Here is a 22,330-nt window from a genome sequence, read left to right on the forward strand (position 1 = left end):
TACAGTATGTGTCTTTAATTCTTTCCTGTGACATTAAAGATTTTAGCCAGCAGGTGGTAACCAAAGAAAATTGTTACTTGTTATGAGCCAGTTTAATTTGACGTGCATTGAGTCAGTCAGTCAGCGAGCAGTTTCTTTTCTCGAGCGTCATCATTGTCTCTCACTCACTGATTGCTCGGATTACTTCTACACTACACTTTGGGATATTGGAATTTTCCCCCATTCGTAGGTCTTCAGTTCCACAATTGTATGGGGGGTCTTCATTGCCATATGATATGCTTCATAATGTGCCACAAATTCTCAATTGATGACAGGTCAGGACTGCAGGCAGGCCAATCTAGCACCCACATGCTCTGCTCATACAGCCATGCACTTGTAATCTGGGCAGTATTGAAGTTGTCCTGCTGGAAAATGCAGGGACATCCCTGGAAAAGATGGTGCTGGATGGCATTATAGGATGCTCCAAAATGTCTCACAGATGTGCAAGTTACCCATGCCATTGGCACTGACACACCCCTGGCCCATACAGACACTGGCTTTTGATGCTAATAACAGCTAATGCTAATTAGCTAATAACAACTTGGATGGCCCTTTTCCTCTTTGGCCCAGATAACACGACAGCTTTGTTTTTCAAAAACTTTTTGAAATGTGAACTCTTCAGACCAAGAAACACACAGTTCCACTGTTCTTTTTTCCATCTAAGATGAGACCGAGCCCAGAGAAGTCAGCAGCGCTTCTGGACAGTGTTGATGTATGGGTTCTGCTTTACATAGTAAAGACTTAACTTGTGTCTGTGGATGCAGCGGTGAGTGGTGTTGACTAACAAAGGTTTACTCAAGATATCCTAAGCCCATTTTCATGATCAGAGATCACGCACATTCAGAAGTGGTTTTCTTCTTGCACTTTAAGCACTGAGATTTGACCAGATTCTTTGAATCTTTTAAATATATTGTGCACTGTAGAGGTTGAAATGCCCAAAATCCTTCCAAGTTGTCTTTGAGGAACATTGTTCTCAAAGTGCTGAAAGCATCTGTTGGAAAATTGACAAGTTTCAAATGATCCTTTCTCTTGAATGTCTAGGCTGTTTTTGGAGGCTCATTATGTACTGTGACATAATTGCCACACTTGTTTAACATCTCCTGTTTCACATCGCCTTATTTCATTTAGACTTAAATTGACCCTGTCTCAACTTTTTTGGAGCATGTTGCAATCAGCTGATTTTAAATTACTGTACAATAAAAAAAAAAGGTCAAATATAATGTAATGTGTAGTGCTTTCAATATAGCAAAAGTTGAATACAATTTACAAATCACTCCTTTTTGTTTTTATTCGCCTTTATTATACTTGCCCATCTTTTTTGAATTGGGTTTGTTTTTGACCAAAATTCCCATTAACTTCAGCAAGCGCACTAACACTACAATACTGCTTGGGAGTCTTGTAATATAAGGTAATCATAATACAATCTCATTCGCTTTCTCTGATGTGATGTTTTTGAATTTGTAACGGAGGCTTGTGCACATCTTTTGAACTAGCAATGGAAGTTCCTGATCCGTGGCCTAAAGCTGCGTACACACTGCCAGCGACTTTATCGCTGCAGGTCGCCAGTGGCTGGCGGTGAAGTCGCTAGTGGGTGTTCCCACTACTGGTTGCCTAGTAACGTTTATAAATGACATTCACGGATGTCATTCCATTGCTGTTGACAGCGAATCTCTTTTCTTGCCACTAAAAACAAACATTTTGGAGGGAAAAGACTAAATATAAATGGAATCAGTACATAAAATGCTTTATATCAAAGATGAATGATAAACAAGTCGTGCTGTTTGCCAGAGTGGCTGTTTATCTGCGGCGAAAATGCAAATGTCGGTCTGTCTGGGTCCATAAAATCCCCGCGATCTCAGATACACCTTTCCACGCAGTATTTTTCTTTAAAATGTCCTTGTACGTGGGAAGAGACATATCATAGAGCACTGGAAAATTTCTAACAGCAAGAATTAGCCTTTCATCCATCTTTCCGTTACTGCAGGAGAGAGAGAGAGAGAGAGAGAGAGAGAAGGATCACGTGAGCTGTCCCGTCGTCTCTCCTATTGGCTGTCGCTTCCGTTAGTCGCTCCAAAGTTGAACTTTTCTCAACTTTGTTGCGTCGCTGGACACGCCCACATCTAGCGCCAACGGTCGCGACAGCTCGTGTCGCCGGAAGTCGCTGTGCTCGCATTGAAAATGAATGGTATTGAGTCGCTGTCTTGCGCGATGTCGCTGGCAGTGTGTACGCACCTTAAGAAAGTAGTAGATGCATAAACAGTCCTTAGTTTTTCCTCATGTTTTTCTATTTACTTGTTCTTTGAACTGTTGTATAAAAGCAATATCACACTCGCAAGAGTGCTGTATGGCCCTAAATCAGCACGGCTGTGATCACTTGCGAACAAATCGCAAGTCGTGCTGATGTAGGGCCACACAGCACTCTTGCGAGTGTGATATTGCTTTAACACAGAAGGATTTATACTGTACACCCCAAGTCACCTTTCATTGGGTCTTGTTTACTAACAGTTTTCATGCAAACCCACTGCTGGATTTAGTGTGTTCGCACATAAATTTTTTCTCACCCTCGTTCTAATGTTGATGATTATGGGTTATTACACGACGGGAGTGTGTCCACTGTTAGTAATTAGCATAACACAATTTTTTTAATTGCCATTTAAAAGGTTTTAAATTCAATTCGCTTAAACATACAGATTCCCTAAACCCTTTCAAATAATATTCATTGTAATTGTCAAGTGCTCTTTTGGAGATGCTAGAGTGTAGTGCTCATACAGTGGTCGTTAATGATGGTGAAGGTCATCTAATGGCAGCTCCGCCTCAGTTTGTCTGCTGTAATGATGTGAAAAGTTACTCCTGCTGTCTCATGTGCTCAAACTAGCATCAAAATGTCTGCTTCAACATCATTACACACTCATCCACTGTAGCGATCAGTTCAGTGGCTCCACAGCTGGCACCTTGTACAATGTTTCATGTCCAGACAGCAGTGAATGAACGATGTTGTCTAAACCCAGTTTAAATGAATGGCTGTGATTCTTTAATGGACAGATGCCTGAGTCAACGACCGAGATGTTGAAAGCATGTTGTGGATGTCTTTAACTGCAGATGTGCTCTAACAAGGCCATTATCTTGTTCTGTGGTAAGCCAGCATGCATTTTTGATAGCTTTGCTCTGGAGACACCCAGCAGTGCTCGGTAATAATGACTACACAGCGGAGTATTAAATGGAAATTTGACCAAACATGAAAGTTTTGCCATTATTTACTCACCCTCAAGCTGATCCAAACTGATGTGACTTTCTTTCTTTTGTTGTGTGAAGAAGTGTGAAATGTAAGTTGTTATTCACATAAAATCTTCATGTCGGTTGTCGCATTCCTTCATTTGCATACTCAAACTTGCCGCGTTAGGCCAGGTTTGACATCAGTGATATCAAATATCTGTGGGCCTCTTTCAGGAAACGGTGTAATCGCTCTATATGGTGTTATCGCTCTAGTCGTGTTTCTGGAATGAAACCCATCAAAGGCACTCGCACTAAATCTTTGTTTTTTTTTATCTAAATATATTCATTATTAACATGATGTATCTGCATTTTTCTGATCTAAATGAACCACACTGCTTAATCAAAGCATAGTCATTAATCAATGTGTTAATCAGTCCCGCAGTGAAATGCCTCTGTGATGTATTGTTATTAATCAGTGCATATCATTTTCAGCAATGAGTTTCCGCTCATAAACAGTGTAGTGCTGCTAAATCTGGCCTGGCTTGTTTATGTCATTTTCTTTCTCATGTTGTTGCCGCATGTAATCTTACAATTTAACCTGTAATGTTCTGTTTCTTGAGGGGAAATCTTCTGTTAATGTTGGCTATAGTGTTATCCTGTATTGTTCTTTATTATAGGTATCACTATTATCGTCACACACTAACAAACATATTCATGAGCGCCCCACACTGTTTGTACAATAGACATGAGTGATACCTCAAATCAAGGGACTTGTTGAGGAAAGTGATGCTATTTCATTTCTAAGTGACCAGGTTTACGGTTTTCAAAATGTGATCACTTCGATGGAACGATTAAATGTGTGAAATCACATTGAAGGGTGGACCCAAGCCATATCTTGACATTAGCCGGTTGCAAAAAAACACCTTTTCTTAAGACAACCCTTGGTAACAATTCACTTCAAGTTATTACCAAATGTTGCCTTAACCAGGGTTGGGGAGTAACTGAGTACATATAATGGGTTTTATTTTAGGTATTCTACAACAGTTAAGGGAAAAAAAAAATGTACATTCAAAACGTATTTGGATTTATTTTATTGTCTTTTGATTCATTTAATGTTTACTTGATTCAAACATTTAATGGTAAAACATTTATCAATATAAATGATGTGATCCGAGGAGCTTTGAACCGCTGTGAAACATTGTCTTATGATGCGTTGCATTAGAATCTTTTTGTTTCTGAGTGTTTTTTTTCCTCATTTTCCTGTATACATTTCTAAACACTCTTAAAACATGATGCAGAATGGCATAAGATATTAAGTCTTGTTTTCTGAGAAATGTAACAAAATATGGTAGGGATTATGCCTAAAACAAGAAAAAACTATTTGCCAATGGGGTAAGAAAAATAAACTTGTTTTCTCTTTGAATCAAATTTCTTACGCCAATAGCAAATTTAAATGTAATTTTTTTTTTAAACAAAATGTTTTAGATTTATTTAAAAAATACTTTATTATCTGAAGTCATTTTGCTTATCAAATAAATGTATCTTGTTGGAAGAATGTTTAAACCTTTGTGTAAATTGTCATGTAAACCTTTAGCTTTATGCTAAGCTAAAATGCATATTATAGTATGCACCTGTTACTAGGAATGATTAAATTTAGATTTAGCCATTAGCAGCAGATGCTTTTATTCAAAGCGACTAACAAATGAGCAACATAAGCAATTTGTCGTACGAAAGTCAATAATATCTTAAGTTCTCAAAGTTGCGAGAGTAGTATAGAAGCTAGTGCAGGAGAAAAAGACAGACAAGGAATTGTATTTATTTCATTGTTAAATAGTAAGTGCAACAATATTTTTGGATGCTTTCTATCCAGGGCTTGGCATTATCTTTTGGCTCACTGCCCACTGTGGCTGGTGGTGTTCCAAAGTCGTTAGCTACTCATCATTTACACATGCCAAAATCTTCCAGCCCACAAAAAGTGATAAAAGTAACTGGAGACTGTAACTGCATGCATTTGTTTGAACATTTTATTTGAACAAGAATGACATGAGTTTAGCAGGACACAGGCCTAATGATAAGTAATCCATTTGAATATATGAAAGCAAACATAACCAGTCAGAACAGGAGGAAAACTTTGTCAATCATTTGTCCATTATTTATGGAAGTCCATGTCATTCAAAATTGCATTACTTATGTAAGTGTTACTGTAACGTATTCAATGTAAAAGAGGAAGCGAGAACCGGATTGACGATATAAATAATATTTTAATGAGAAACTTAAAAGACACAAACACACACATGACGGACATGTCCGTAAACGATCTCGCTCTCGTCGCACCACCGTCTGCCATCGGCCTTTATCCCTCTCCAAGGCTTAATTAGCCTGATGAGGGACCGGGTGTGTATGATCACGACCCGGCCCCGCCCTCCACCCTGCCACAGTTACATTTAGAGATGCACCGATCGACCGGCCAGGGACCGGAATTAGCCGATTTTCCGCATGCTCGGCCTGGACCGGTAACCGGCCGGTCAGCCTCACGTCTTACCGATTCCAAGCCGGTCCGTTTTGTTGCCAGCAGCGCAGGCAATAACGTCACAGCCACACGTAAACATGTCATTGGCTTGGAAGATCTTCACTGTGTGAGTGAAGAATACATAAACTTCGAAATGTGGAATAATTAAACCGCGGGGGAACCACCACAATAACTTTCGGAACAACAAACCTAATTAGACATTTAAAACACCATCACCCAGCTGAAAATGCCCATTTTATTAAAGAAGCTAAAAAGTGAAAGCGGCTAAAGCTAGCCAGAGCTCAGAGCCAGCCAAAAGTCAGCAGCCTCTCCTATCATTCCTTGGTATGAGCAGCGAAAATACCAAAGCAATTACGAGGAAAATGATGGAATTCATGGTCCTGGATGACCAGCTGTTCTCCATAGTTGAGGACAGAGGGATCAGAAATCTGATAAATTTCCTCGATACAGAGTAGGAGGTACTCTCCGACATTGCGTTGCCCGAGTTGTTTAATCTCGTGTCATGTAACACACGCAGCCTGTTATCTGTCAACATTTGGGTACACAAATCCGGGAGAGGGGAAGGGGGGTGCTGGATGGCAGAGGCAGGCTAAATACTTACAAATTGTGCCGTTGTGATTTAACATAATTTTTCCCAGCGTGTCCGATATTAAAATCAGTGTGACACACATTGCAAAAGGCGTGGGCATTGTCGATATGGCTTCGGGATATGAAATTCAATTCTTCCATCCAGCTGTTGTTAAATGTACATGTATATTTTGTTTTTTTCACCGGAGCACCAGCTGAGTCTTCTCCTCCCATCTACCAGTGATGCTTGATTTAACATCCCGCGTCTACTGCCTGCGCAGATATCAACAGCGCAAATGGGTTTTGGTTGCCAGATTGTGGTCATAAATGATTTGTAATGTGTATGATGTGTCGATTGTGTGAGTAGGATGCGTTTCATTCAAGATCTGGCAACTGGACCACCTTGGAATAATATATTGATGTGATTATTCATATAACGTTGTTTGGGCCATGCAAATTACGGGAGTTTTTTGGGGAGAAATAACAAAACGGGAGACTCCCGGGAAAAACGGGAGTGTTGACAGGTATGCAAGCCGTTCCCGAAGCAGTGCTCAGTTTTACAACTGATATTTGGACATCTAACGTAAGTTGAGCGTATTGGACACTTCAGTTTTTCAGGTCTTTGGAATTGTTTTGTTAGACGAGTAATAAAGAGAAAAAGGTCCATTTATAAAAATAGTGGAAAATGACATCTGTTATATAAAGCAATTCATTTGCAGTTAATTGTTATTTCTACCTCTTTCCAGTCACAGAGCACTTTATTTTGAGAGTTGTTTAAGTGAGAGAAGATCCTGTAACAGTGCAGTTTGGGGGAAATTGTAATGTTTAATAATTTATTTTATTATGAAAATAAAATTTAGCATTGAAGAAAGGTAGATTTTGTTTGTATATGTGATCAATAATAATTATTAGAAAGAAAATCGGAAAAAATCAGTATCGGCAGGTCACACTTGAAAAAACCCGGAAATAGAAATCGGCCAAGAAAATTGCAATCGGTGCATCTCTAGTTACATTGTTCTTTGATTCTGGCATTTGTAATAATAAGGCCATTACCAAAGGTAAGATCATTGATGGCTACTCATAACTGTGGTTAGGTCAATGTAGATAGTCTTTCTAAAAAAATAAATAAACTTTAGGATTTGTTATGGGAAAACGAATATACTAAACACATTTTGAAACTTTAACTACAACTTTCACAGATTTAGTCTAATCTTCAAAAATGTTGTGTAATAGATTTGCACTTATTTCATATGAACCTTTAAAAGTTTTGTCATGTTATCTTTAAGTGTTACTGCAGTACAAAATGTGAAAAGTGTTATTAAGGGTGATGATGTAGATTGAAAAAACTGTGTTGGTGTCAGATGTCAAGGCTGTCTAGCTTTTTGAGATGTTTGACTTCAATTTAAAACTATCTGTGTTCAATTTAGAATGGGTTGCATTCGTTTTGTGATCTGCGCCGCAATATCGAGGGAAGCCTTGTTGAATGTGTTCAGCTCTGCGCTGTCCGAGCACGCATAATGATAAATCATGGATAATGATGGGAGCCTGAAGGATGAAACAAAAACCCTGAAAACGTCACCTGTCAAAGTGGCTAGTAACAGTGACCGCGTTTCCACTGGTGATTTCTGCCTGCATTTAGCACCAATATTTTTCTCTTGTGTGATGTTTGATAATAGGGCAAAGATGCACAGCAAAAATCCCATACTTGATGAGAATTTTGTATTGCTTTCCTGCCAAAATACAGTGCATCTGGAAAGTATTTACAGCACTTGACTTTTTCCACATTATGTTATGTTACAGCCTTATTCAAAAATGTATTAAATTCAATATTTTCCTCAAAATTCTACAAACAATACCCCATAATGACAACGTGAAAGAAGTTTGTTTGAAATCTTTGCATATTTATTAAAAATAAAAAATGAAAAAAAATCACATGTACATATGTACAGCCTTTGCCATGACACTCAAAATTGAGCTCAGGTGCATCCTGTTTTCACTGATAATCCTTGAGATGTTTCTTCAACTTGATTGGAGTCCACCTGTGGTAAATTCAGTGTATTGGACATGATTTGGAAAGGCACACACCGGTCTATATAAGGTCCCACAGTTAACAGTGCATGTCAGAGCACAAACCAAGCCATGAAGTCCAAGGAATTGTCTGTGGACCTCCGAGACAGGATTATATCGAGGCACAAATCTGGGGAAGGGTACAAAACATTTCTGCAGCATTGAAGGTCCCAATGAGCACAGTGGCCTCCATCATCCATAAATGGAAGAAGTTTGGAACCACCAGGACTCTTCCTAGAGCTGGCCGCCCGGCCAAACTGAGCGATCGGGGGAGAAGGGCCTTAGTCAGAGAGGTGACCAAGACCCCGATGGTCACTCTGACAGACCTCCAGCATTTCTCTGTGGAGAGAGGAGAACCTTCCAGAAGAACAACCATCTCTGCAGCACTCCACCAATCAGACCTGTATGGTAGAGTGGCCAGACGGAAGCCACTCCTCAATAAAAGGCACATGACAGACCGCCTGGAGTTTGCCAAAAGGCACCTGATGGACTCTCAGACCATGAGAAACTAAATTCCCTGGTCTGATGAAACAAATATTGAACTCTTTAGCCTGAATTTCCTTATCACCTCTTATCGCCTGGCCAATATCATCCCTAAAGTGAAGGATGGTGGTGGCAGCATCATGCTGCGGGGATGTTTTTCAGCAGCAGGAACTGGGAGACTAGACAGGATAGAGGGAAAGATGAATGCAGCAATGTACAGAGACATCCTTGATGAAAACCTTCTCCAGTGCACTCTGGACCTCAGACTGGGGCGAAGCTTCATCTTCCAATAGTACAACGACCCTAAGCACACAGCCAAGATAACAAAGGAGTGGCTACGGGACAACTCTGTGAATGTCCTTGAGTGGCCCAGCCAGAGCCCAGACTTGAACCCTATTGAACATCTTTGGAGAGATCTGAAAATGTCTGTGCACCGACACTCACCATTCAACCTGATGGAGCTTGAGAGGTCCTGCAAAGAAGAATGGGAGAAACTGCCCAAAAATAGGTGTGCTAAGGTTGTAGCATCATACACAAAAAGACTTGCGGCTGTAATTGGTGCCAAAGGTGCTTCAAAAAAGTATTGAGCAAAGGCTATGAATACTTATGTGCATGTGATTTATTTATTTTTTTTCATTTTTAATTTTTTTAGTAAATTTGCGAAGATTTCAAACAAACTTATTTCACGTTGTCATTATGAAAATAATGAACTAAAAAAATTAGGAAAATAATGAATATAATCCATTTTGGATTAAGGCTGTGAATACTTTCCGGATGCACTGTATCTAATAAAATATACTTAAAACTTGAGAAGAAACTCTTTTTTTTTTTTTGTTCTTTTTTCTTTTGTGAAAATTTCTTTTGTCATTCAAAGTATTCCAAAGTATTTAGAACCACATTTCAGTGCCCTAGCAACCCCCCACTCATGTTTTTGCTTATTTTTTTATTCAGAACAGGAGCCGTGGAGCGCTCTAAATTGGCCACTTGTAAGGTTCCATTTTGGTTAGGATGTTGCCTATGAAGGCATCTTCCTATACAGACGGTAGACAGGGAGGCAGCTCATTATGAAGCCCCCTCACGATGTAATGAGCCAATTATATTATCTACAGTGATTTTACTCCACACAGAAGCCGCATCAGATTGGCCAACATGCCTTCGGAATGAAAGTATTTACACAGAAATCACAACCGGGGAAGACAATGTAGCACACAGTCTCATGTTGATTATTGATTTGCAAGCACAGTGGACCAAATGTCTGACTCCCACTGATTTGCGGTACTCGGTCTGTCTTTTGTGTTTTACAGGTACATGATGTTTATCGGTGGTAAAAATGAAGTGTACATGATTGACAGAGACAACTCCGTGTTTCACATTGTAAACCTGGAGTTTCCTTTCCGGAAGGATCTGCGTATTCACCTCTCCAACACGTTATTGGATGGGGTGAGTTATTTATTGGGTGAAATCCTTTTGATTGGATCCGAGAGTGTGGATCAGCTCTGTCACTACACTAAATGGGTGTCCACAGGTTTGGTTTACATCAGGCTGGTCAAAACGGTGCGATATTGTCAGCTAAAGTACAGTATCTTTCTTGAAACATTAAAGTAGAAAACATGTGAAGAGTAATATCCTTGCTCTTAAAGCATTTATTAGCTAATTCTGTGAGTGTGTACTGCACAAATTTGCTTATTTGATTAGTAACCTAGAAATAGTTTAGAATCTGAAAGATTTCTTTTTCATTTTGCATCATTGTTTCTTTACATCTTTCAAAATCTGTATTTCAAGTTTTTAATGACTAAACAACTTCCCATGTTTTCAACTTGGTTTTAGAATTTTTTTTATACCCAATATAGAGGTCGACCGATAGTGGATTTTACTGATACCTATAACTAGGGTGGTGCAAAAGGTCAATAACCAACTAATCAGTCAATCGTTTATTAAAATCGATCTATAGAATCATAACAAATTTCCTTACTATAAAGAAGACAAACAGATATTGAGGCTGCAAAATGAATAAAACCCCAAAAACAGTTTATTGTCATCCAAAATCCCAGTAATAACCAGAAAAAAATTTGATTTGGTGTATGAAGCCAGACTTTTACTGTAACTATGAATAAGACAGAAATACACCGGGACACTTATATTCAAATGACTTGGCTCTGTTACAAAGCTCTATTTACTGTATATGCATGTGTATAAATGTGTACATATATACAATGGCATCCAAATGTTTGGAATAATGTACAGATTTTGCTGTTTCGGAATGAAATTTGTACTTTAATTCACCAAAGGTGCATTCAACTGATCACAAAGTATAGTCAGCACATTATTGATGTAAAAATACAGCATCATCACTATTTGAAAAAAGTCATTTTTTATCAAATCGAGACGGCAGCCATCACTCAACACCTCATCCTTGAGTAATCATGCTAAATTGCTAACTTGGTACTAGAAAATCACTTGCCATTATATCAAACACAGTTGAAAGCTATTTGGTTTGTTAAATGAAGCTTAACATTGTCTTTGTGTTGCCACAGTATGTAATAGACTGGCATGTCTTAAGGTCAATATTAGGTCAAAATGGCAAAAAAGAAACCGCTTTCTCTAGAAACTCATCAGTCAATCATTGTTTTGAGGAAGGAAGGCTGAAAAATTCTGAAGACTTCATACAAATGTATACACTACAGTCTTAAAGACAAAGGACAACTGGCTCTAACAAGGACAGAAAGAGATGTGGAAGGCCAGATGTACAACTAAACAAGAGGATAAGTACATCAGAGTCTCTAGATTGAGAAATAGATGCCTTACATGTCCTCAGCTGACAGATTCATTGAATTCTACCCGCTAAACACTAGTTTCATGTACAACAGTAAAGAATTGGAAAACAGATAATTGGAAAGAGTGTTATGGATCTTAACCCCATTGAGCTTTTGTGGGATCAGCTAGACTGTAAGGTGCGTGAAAAGTGCCCGACAAGACCGTCCCATCTTTGGCAGGTGCTGCAAGAAGCGTGGGGTGGAATGTCACCTCAGTATCTGGACAAACTGACAGCTAGAATGCCAAGGATCTGCAAAACTGTCATTGCTGCACGTGGAGGATTGTTTGATGAGAACATATTGAAATAGTTTAAGAAGTTCTGAACCCTTTTTTTTTTTTCACGTTATTAATGTCCTGACTATACATTGTGATCAGTTGAATGCCACTTTGGTAAATAAAATTACCAATTTCTTTCCATAAGAGCGAAATCTATACATTATTCCAAACTGTTGGCCTGTGTGTGTGTGTGTGTGTGTGTGTGTGTGTGTATATATATATATATATATATATATATATATATATATATTTGTGTATGTATTGACCAGATAAAGGTTTTTCACCAAATTAGGTTTATTTGGTGTCGGTAACAATCGATTAGTTCCAAAAAAACAATTATCGGCACCGATTAATTTGTAAAACTGAGATATCGGTCTACCTCTATATACTGTATAAACTTAATGATTCTAGTCTTTGATTTATGTGTGGTTGAGCTTTTAAGCAAATTATCTAAATCTAATAACTTCACAGGCATTTGGCCTTTACATTTTTAAAATAATTTAGCTCATTAAGTTTTATATTTGATTGTTTTGGTAATTGTTTTCTACTTTTCTGAATTTGTAGGAGATGATTATCGACAAAGTGAATGGTCAGCCTGTCCCACGTTATCTCATCTACGACATCATTAAATTTAATGTGAGTACCTTTCAGCAACAATAACAAAAACACAAGCCTGTTTGTTCTTGATTTAATTTAGAAAAAAAGCGTTTTTCAGAAACCCAAATGCAAAAGCACATAACAGGAAAAACAGAGGTATTTTACCAACCATAAAAAATACTTCACCCTACTAAAATTCCATGTTGACTAAATTCTATTAAACATGTGAGTCAGTTCTTCATTTTGTGTGTTAAGTTTGGAAGAGAATGCAAAAGTATACCAGCATTTGTTGTGCACATTTTTCCTCTCCAGAGTTCTGCTGAAAAAATGATATACTGTAGATCCTGGCATTCACGTTGCAAACAGTCTGCATTTGAAACAGGACTATTGAATTGGTTTTGCTTTGTTACCGGAGCGGAAAGCCATTTTTCAAAAAAGCAGCTTGTAAACCTTAATTTGTAAGATTGATGCCACAGCAGCCAGCATGTAAATACAGACGACACATTAATTGCACCTGTCTAATGATGTGCCAAATGCTGGCTTCTATTAAATGACTAATATTCAAACAGATATTCTGCTCACATATTTTCGGTGTTCCATTAGCTGTATTTATTATGTTTGTCTATGATATATGAGTACATCAAACACTAATGCAGATGTATCTCTTATAAAATATTGACCCATCAAGACCAGATCTCATTTAAAAGCGTGAGTGTATTGGAGGTAGATTATCGATCTAGAAGTGGCACACATTCTTCCCTTATTTCTTCTATGTAATATTATTTATATGAAACAATTTTTATGAAAACTTTTAATTGTAACATCCTACAAATTAATTTTAATTAATTTTAACTGAAATCCTGAAGCTTGTAGAGGATGTGTCTGCTATTACTTGTCTAAGGGATCACACATTTTGTCCTGCAAATAGTCCTGGTGGATGATAAATCAGGCAGAAATAATCCTGTAGACTTGCATTGAAGGAGGGATCCATATACTTAGGGCAGAATATCATAGAGACTCTTTTCAATTTGGCCAGTAAGTAGCCACTAAGCAACTCTCCAGGGGCCAATTGCAACAGCCATATATAAGTTAAAACTTAGACTAGTTACAAAGTAAATGGGCAATTACTTAAAATGTACACACTACTAAATATTTGAGCATTGTACCATTAAACTTGGGTATAAATGTACTATTTACTGAAGTCTCGACCAGAAGTGATGATTGAAATAAAGTTGTAAACTGACTAAATTAAATCAATTAGCTCATGTTTTGACCGACTTCAATCCTTTAGACGTATATGATGATGTTGATATTTACATTAGTTTACATTTATGAGAGAGAACATGCGACTTCTTAGCAACTCGTCAGCATGAAACCGATTTAAACGTCACATTTTCTGGTGTGCATTGCCAGTGTTACTAGCATGCAAAGTTTTAACACATATTAAATACACCTCTGGAAAAAATTTATTAAGAGACAACTGTAAAATTATAAGTTTCTCTGGATTTACTATTTACAGGTATGTGTAACATTTTTGTTTTATTCTATAAAGTACAGACAAAATTTCTCCCAAATTCCAAATTAAAATATTGTCATTTAGAGCATTTATTTGTAGAAAATGACAACTGGTCAAGATAACAAAAAAAGATGCAGTGTTTTCAGACCTCGAATAATGCAAAAAAAAAAAAAAAAAAGTTAGTATTCATTAAACAACACAATCCAAATGTTTAACTTAGGAAGAGTTCAGAAATAAATATTTGGTGGAATAACCCTGATTTTTAATCACAGCTTTCATGCATCCTGGCATGCTCTCAACCGGTCTTTCACATTGCTGTTGGGAGACTTTATGCCACTCCTGGTGCAAAAATTCAAGCAGCTCGGCTTTGTCTGATGGCTTGTGGCCATCCATCTTCCTCTTGATCACATTCCAGAGGTTTTCAATGGGGTTCAGGTTTGGAGATTGGGCTGACCATGAAAGGATCCAGTGGTCCTCCATCTACACATTGATTGAGAGAAAATGTGTAGAAAAAAACAATCCTCAGAGTTGGGGAACATTGTCAAAGCAGAAGGAAGCAAATTTTCTACTAGGATAACTCTGATGAGGAGGAGGGCCGGGCCTTGAGTGCACATGGCCGGCCCCTAATCGGGCTAATCAGCCAAGGAGAGGGATGAAGCCAAGCTGGATATGGCAGCCGTGTGTTTATGTTTGTGTCTTTTTAAGTCTTCATGAAACATTATTTTGATGGTTCGTCTGTTCCTCCGTGCCTCCTCCTTGCTCATTTTAAACCCTGTTACATTGGGAGGGAGGAGAGACGCGCTGTCGTGGATTCCTCGCCACTGCTGTCCGCCCAAAGGAGCAGTCGCCGGGGGATGGAGGAGTCGCTGCCTGATGCCTGGAGCTGTGGAGCCGCTGCCAGGAGCTGAGGAACTCGCTCCTGGCCTCCAGAACACTGAGGGGCATTCCATCCACCAGGGGTCAGAGGACTCGCTCAAGTCTGCCCAGGGAGGAGCGGCTGTCGTTCGCCAGAGTAGTGGTCGAGAACCAGGCGACATCGTGTCTGGGAACCAGCGAACAATTTTTTTTGTCTCTCTTTCTCTTTCACTGTCGCTCCTCTTCATTCTTTCCCTCTCCTCTTTTCCCTCCCCTTGTCTCCCTCCAAGGTCTCGGAAGGCGGGGAATGCCTGCCGGCTGGTGCAGGCAGAAGGGCAATGCCCTGATGTACGACATGCCGAAGGCTCCCTGGCCTGAGGCAATGGATGGATGATGAGGAGGAGGAGGAGGAGGAGGAGGAGGAGGAGGGTGGGACCGGGCCATGAGTGCACACCTATCAGATTTGGGCTAATCAACCGAGGAGAGGGATGAGGCCGAGCCGGATGCGGCAGCTCGGAGTGTGAGAGCCACACGCCACTGCAGTGTGTATTTATGTTTGCATCTTTTTAAGTTTTCATTAAACATTATTTTGATGGTATGTCCGGTTCCCGCCTCCTCTTTGCCCATTTTTAACCCTGTTACAATAACCTTGTACGTGGCGTGATTCATGCATCCTTCACAAAGACGAGTCTGCCTGGTTCCAGCTTGGCTGATGTACCCCCAGATCAACACAGATCCTCCACCTGGTCATCTAATGGTTAGTCGGAGACCTGGAGAGGCCTTAAAAACACAGTATCTCGCAATCATTGTAAAATTGAATGAAAAAGCGGGTGTTCTTTAATTTGTTATCGGACTACACAAGACCAATGTCAACTTGTTAAACCATAGGCCACCCCAAAAGCTAAACCGCTAATCGAGATTCTTTGAAAGAATTGGCATGGACCTCGTCTGGCCATTAGAGCGGTCAGCACAGGGATATCGCTTTGTGTTAGTCCTAGTGGATTATGCAACACGATATCCGGAAGCAGTGTCTGAGCAACATCTCAGCACGTACTGTTGCGGAGGCTGTTTTCAAAAATAATCTCCCGGGTGGGGATTCCAAAAGAAATCCTCACCGACCAGGGCACAACCTTTATTTCACGTACACTACGTGAGCTTTATGAACTATTTGGTATTAAATAGATTCGCACCAGTGTTTACCATCTGCAGACAGATGGCCTGGTGAAGTGATATAATAAAACCCTTAAGAACATGATTCGTAAGTTTGTGCACGATGATGTTAGAAATTGGGATAAATGGCTTGACCCCCAGTCCCGCAGTACGAGAGGTCCCGCAAGCCTCCACAGGATTTTCCCCATTCGAGTTGATGTATGGGCGGCACACATGCGAGGTGCTTGACGTCATCCGCAAAGCTTGGTGGGGAGAGGCCTTCAAATAGCAAGAATGAAATTCAGAACGTTCTTGATCTTCAAGCAAAACTCCACACGCTGGGGCAACTAACACAGGAGAATTTGCTCCAAGCTCAAGAACGACAGAGCCGATTGTGTAACGGGAACTCTGCTGCAGGAATTTGCTCTGGGAGATAAAGTAGTCGTATTACTCCCCACATCTAGCTCCGAATTACTCACCAAGTAGCAAGGACCCTTCGAGGTTATACGACGAGTCGTGGAACTCGATTATGAGGTAAAGCAAAACGATAGAGGGGGCGCACAATCAAATATATCACCTCAACCTCCTGAAATTATGGAGGAAGGCGGTCCCTGTGACGTTGGCTACGGTAGTTCTGGAGAGGGCAGAGCTCGGCCCGGAGGTAAACACTAAAGGTAATCTTAACACTCCAGTCACTTGCGGAGACCACCTCTCACCGTATCAGCTCACAGGGGTTGCCGAGTATCAACAAGAGTTTGCAGAGGTGTTCTCCCCTCTACCGGGTCGTACGAACCTCATTCAGCACCACATCGAGACCGAAACGGGAGTGGTGGTACGTAGCCATCCCTATCGTTTGCCTGAGCACAAAAAGAAAATAGTTTGGGAAGAATTGAATGCGATGCTTGATATGGGGGTAATAGAGGAATCCCAAAGCGATTGGTCTAGTCTGGTTGTTTCCCAAGAGCAACGATTCTGTGTGGATTATAGAAAAGTCAACGTGGTGTCTAAATTTGATGCGTACCTGATGCCACGCGTTGATGAGTTGCTCGATCGGTTAGGCACTGCTCGATTTTATTCGACATTGGATTTGACAATGGGTTATTGGCAGACCTCCTTGACACCAATTTCCCGCGAAAAAAGCGGCCTTCTCCATGCCGTTTGGATTGCACCAATTTGTGACCCTTCCATTTGTTTCGGCGTCTCATGGACCGAATCCTCAGACCGCATACAGCTTACGCCGCTGTCTACTTGGATGATATTATAATTTATAGTAATTATTGGCAGCAGCACATGCAGCATCTGAGGACGGTCCTGAGATTGCTGCGGCGGGCGGGGCTCACAGCAAACCCCGAAAAGTGCACGATTGGGGGGGTGGAGGTACGGTATCTGGGGTTCCACTTTGGCCACAGGCAGGTGCGTCCCCAAATTGACAAAACTGCAGCGATTGCGACCTGTCCGAGTCCCAAGACCATAAAGGGGGTGAGACGGTTCCTGGGGCTGGCTGTCTATTACAGGAGGTTTGTGCCCAATTATTCGGATGTCACCAGCCTGGTGACTGATCTCACTAAAAAGGGGGCTCCAGAACTGGTTCAGTGGACAGAGTAGTGCCAACAGGCATTCACTCAGGTTAATGCTGCACTTTGCGGGGTGCCGCTTTTGCATGCACCTAATTTCTCTCTCCCTTTTTTATTGCGTCCGGATGCTTCAGACAGAGGACTAGGGGCCATACTCTCGCAGGTGGTGGGGAGAAGGAGCGCCCGGTGCTGTACATTAGCCTTAAGCTCTCCTTAAGGGAGACAAAGTACAGGACCATGGAGAAGGAGTGTCTGGCCATCAAGTGGGTGGTCCTCATTCTCCGGTACTACTTGCTGAGGCGGGTCTTCACCCTCTGCTCAGATCACGCCCCACTCCAATGGCTCTACCGCATGAAGGATACCAACTCGCGGATCACCCGGTGGTATCTGGCTCTCCAGCTCTTTAAATTCAAGGTGGTCAACAGACCGGGGGTGCAGATGGCTTTTGCCGACTTCCTTTCCAGAAATGGGGGGATGGGGGCGGGGTGGTGACGGTGTGGATATGTGGCAGCAGAGGCGTGGTCAAGTGTCCATCCGGAGAGAGCGAGAGAAAGCCGTAAGGATGCTTGCACCTCAGCTAAATTATATCTAACACCTGTCTCTAATTCCAGCGAGCATGGGGAGAGCGGCATATAAACGGCCACGCCACCGCCAGAAAGGGGGAGAGAATGACCCAAGTGACCAGTGACTGGCGTTTCTTGTTAAATGTTTATTGAGAACCTGTAAAGTTATCATTGTGAACCTGAAGAGCTATTATTGTACAACTGTAAGCGCTGCAGTGTGTCCTTTTAAAACGCCTTACCTGTGAGTGGAGAAACTCGCCTTCCATGTCCATGAGGAGGGATGCGCATCGTAGAGTCCTCGACACTGCCGCCCACCCAGGTGACTGCCGCTGCCATCCCCCAGGGGACGGAGTAGCCCAAACGCCCAGATGCGGGGAACGGTCGCCGTCAGCGAGGAGTGTTGGGATTCCCCGACCTCCTGGACCGATGGAGCTGCTGCCACAGGCAGATGATTGTCCCTACGTGCCACCAGAAAAGCAGAGGGGCGTTCTGTCCACTGGGGGTTGGAGGTTGACTGCGGTCTGCCTGGGGAGGAGCGGTTGTCATCCTCCTGAGAGGGTGGAGGAGTGATCGAGGACCGCACAACGGTGTATCAGAGAACCGGTGAGTAACCACCTTTTTCTCTCTTTCCTCTCTCTCTCTTGCCCTGTCGCACCGTCTTGGCCTTTCCCTCGCCTATTTTGTTTTATTTATTGTTCCCACACCTATTTTGTTAGGCTCCCCGGCCTGAGGCAATGCCGGGAGGAGTGTAGAGTGGAGGAGGGTGGGGCCGGGCTGGAACAGCGCACGCCCGGTCCCCAATCTGCCTGATGGGGGTGTGCGAGGGATAAAGGCGGCTGAGGATGACAGCTTGAGAGAGAGAGAGAGAGAATTACTGGCAGCTGCCCTTTGTGTGTTTGTGTGTGTCTTTTTATTTAATGTGATATTTATATTGTTAAGCTGGTTCTCACCACCTCCTTTCCCATCTAAACCCCCTTACAGTCTCTTTTATGCACCAATAGCTAAAAATGTTATATCTGCTTTTACCTTTGGCAGTTGTCTTAATGAGTCATTTTTTACTTCTCTGTGAGCCTGCTTGGCTGAATAATCCAATGTTATATCTTAAATGTCCAGAACAAAATAAGACATCTAGCAGGAAAAGCATGCTAAACAAATCATCATAAAATAAGTTTTCGACTATTGATGTTAAAATGTTATATATCTTCGAATCTTAGATTTCTGTTGACACCTAGATTGAGCTACTAGCCTACTCAGAGGCAGAGATATTCAATAAAACAATGAGGGTGGTGCACAAACTGTAAATTAGAATGAATTTCTATGGACGAGCACATCTGTGAGGGCTAAAATGCATTATAGTGCCACCTACATTTCAGATCTGTATATTGTGATAGTATATGATAAAGAAAAAAAAAATTCTAGTGTTTGCTGCCATCTAGTAGAATAAAATTAAAGTTCTAATAAAAGTAGTTTAGAATAAAATTAGACTTTTGAAAGTAAGATTCAAGTTCAATAGTTACATGAATTCAGAATCTAAACATGACAAATATAACATTTCTTCTGCATATATATTCAAATAATCATAGAGTGGTAAAAAATGTGTCTTTAAAAAATTGAGGCATTGATAACACATTTTGTCACATTAGTTAAGGTTTTACATGTTGTCTTTAGCATCCTCATATTTAAATGTACCTCTAAATGCCATCCCACAGCGGTGTGGCGGGTGTCTGAACGTTCGCAAACAGTATACTGTTGCTCTGCTGTTTCGAACTTCTTTTTACCCCTGAACGAAGAATGAAGAGGTACTTCTATGGAAGTATATTGAGGCCTTTATTTGACTACACATATTTGCTTTACCACCTACTAGCTAAGTCTTACGTCCCAACTGAAGTGAGACACAGCTGGTGCAACCCTACCCAGAACACCTCAGCATTGTGGTTTGCAAATTGCACGAGCAGTCTCACCTCACAAATTTTATTAAAAATATCTAAACATTTAGTTATATAAGGTACTGTTTAATAAGAGATTTAATCTTGTCCTCTTAGACCTGTGCAGCATATGGTTCATCATCAAAGTATTGTTGCTTTACTCGTTGTTGTCCACAACCTCCCACTGGTCTTATGAAGACCCCCGCTGTTGTCTGGCCCGCTGTTAGTCTGTTTCTGTTGTTTTGGCCCTGTTGGGCTTGGCAGATTATACTTTACCATTGCTATCGTTTGATGTCCAGCCAAATCCACTGAAATTGTTTTAACTTAGGAAGTGTTCAGAAATTAATATTTGGTGGGACAGCCCTGAACATAATGCTTTCATGCATCTTTGCAATCTCTACCAGTCTTTTATATGGTTGTTGAAATGTCCACGGAGGGCTGCCAAAGGCGAGTTATGAAACAAGTTGTTTTCAGCTGTACAATTAAAGCAACACAACTTTTTGGGCCTTAAGACTCGTGAACAAAGACAGCAATCCTGTCATGTTTCTTTGTGGACAGGTCAAAAGGTAAGTAGGGCTGTCAATGTAATGTGTTGATTACAAAAACTATAACACAATTAATCATGCCCCTGACACACTCGTGCCCCTGAACTTTCCAATCAATGCAATTCAAGCTAGAAATATATCCTTTGTTTTTGCCCATCCACAATTACCACAGCTGCTATTTCCCTAGCCACATTTAGGGAATGCAGACAGCACAAAATGAGTGAAGAGCCATTAGTCCAGGATGTATTCTTGTGTTCAGAAACCGCAGGACACAGCACAACAGAATGGTATAGAACGCAATGGTCTTAGGATGCTTTTTTCAAAGTTTGAAGACTTGAGCAATAGCAACTTGTTATAGGGGGCTTTTCTAATCAAATATGGATTTGTGGTTACTTGTGATTCATTTGATTAACTACTAATCAAGATATCATGTAATTAATTTGATTATTTTTAATCGATTGACACCCCTAGCAGGGCTCCAGACTGCAAATGAATGGTCACATTTCCTAACAGTGCGATTTAACTTTGCAAGAGGTTGCACTGGTGCGGCTACAAAGTTGGCCGACTCTCATTATGCGTGTCGTTTTGTGTTGTGGATGAGAACTATCAAACAGCAAATGTTAAAAAAGTGAAACTTGGTTCTACCCAGATCAGTTACCGCAGCTCAATGGACCGATCAGTGCCGAGCACATGCGTTTACTCATGGACCGTTCACGAGCTCTCAGCTGCGCAGATCGTCATAAACAGCACTGTGAGAAACACGGGCTTGGTTGTGGATTCTGCATTGATTATTTGTTTAAAGCCTCTGTGAAAACCCCTAATGTGTTGGTGATTAAACTAGTTTAAAAAAAGGCTTTGTCTTCAGATGACTGTATTGACTGTATTTTAATCCGTAAGATCCTAATGAAAGGAAACCGTGAACCCCCCATTTTCACCAACTCATGTGTTGGTGCGACCATCTGTGACATCTGTGTTACCACTCTCAAATGTTCCTCTGGAGCCCTGCCTAGTAATAAGTATTAGTAAACATTCACGTTGTTTTTCAATGGAAACAGGAAAATAGGAATGGAAGTTCTAGTTGTCTTTTATGTAGACACTTTCTGCTTATCTATTTAGTCACCTTTGCATCTTATTAAGTCAAATGACTTTTTCATGTAATGTTTACATTATTCTGCCCTCCACTGTATTTCTATAAGCTTTCATTTTTACGTTTTGATATGGAATGTGTTAGGATGAAGAGCCTCCTCTGTGGCAATTTGCACTTGAAAGTTGCCCACTGACAGTCGGGCCGCAGATATGGGTGCACTTGCGATAGGAAACCGGGAAATTGGAAAATTGCAAATAAGATGTAAAATTTATAGTGGCTGTTGTGGAAGAAGTCTGGTGTTAAATTTGATCTCTCTTTCTTGCATCTCTCTGCTTTGGCACTCCTCTTTACCACAGAAACGTTCAGCTGTGAATATATTTGGACATTTCATTTATATATGAACATTAAAAATACTCTGTTTTTTTTAAGCTCACATTCTCAAAACATTCCTCCTTATTGGTTTGAGTTTTAAATGAATTTATACTGTAAATATCTTTTGTAAATGTTTTATTGTTGGTGGTGTTTTCTAA

The 22,330-nt window shown here is 40.7% G+C and overlaps 1 protein-coding gene across 1 annotated transcript in view; it reads left to right on the plus strand.

The window, feature by feature from the left end:
- The window catches only part of LOC127624152 (mRNA-capping enzyme-like), a 128,617-nt gene that overhangs the window by 34,406 nt on the left and 71,881 nt on the right, over positions 1-22,330 (plus strand). The window contains exons 9-10 of the mRNA XM_052098835.1: positions 10,204-10,339; positions 12,554-12,625. Coding sequence (XP_051954795.1) covers positions 10,204-10,339; positions 12,554-12,625 — 208 coding nt within the window. The remainder of the gene's footprint in view (positions 1-10,203; positions 10,340-12,553; positions 12,626-22,330) is intronic.

Source organism: Xyrauchen texanus, chromosome 30 (assembly GCF_025860055.1).
Source record: "Xyrauchen texanus isolate HMW12.3.18 chromosome 30, RBS_HiC_50CHRs, whole genome shotgun sequence".
In the NCBI taxonomy this organism is placed as follows: Eukaryota; Metazoa; Chordata; class Actinopteri; order Cypriniformes; family Catostomidae; genus Xyrauchen; species Xyrauchen texanus.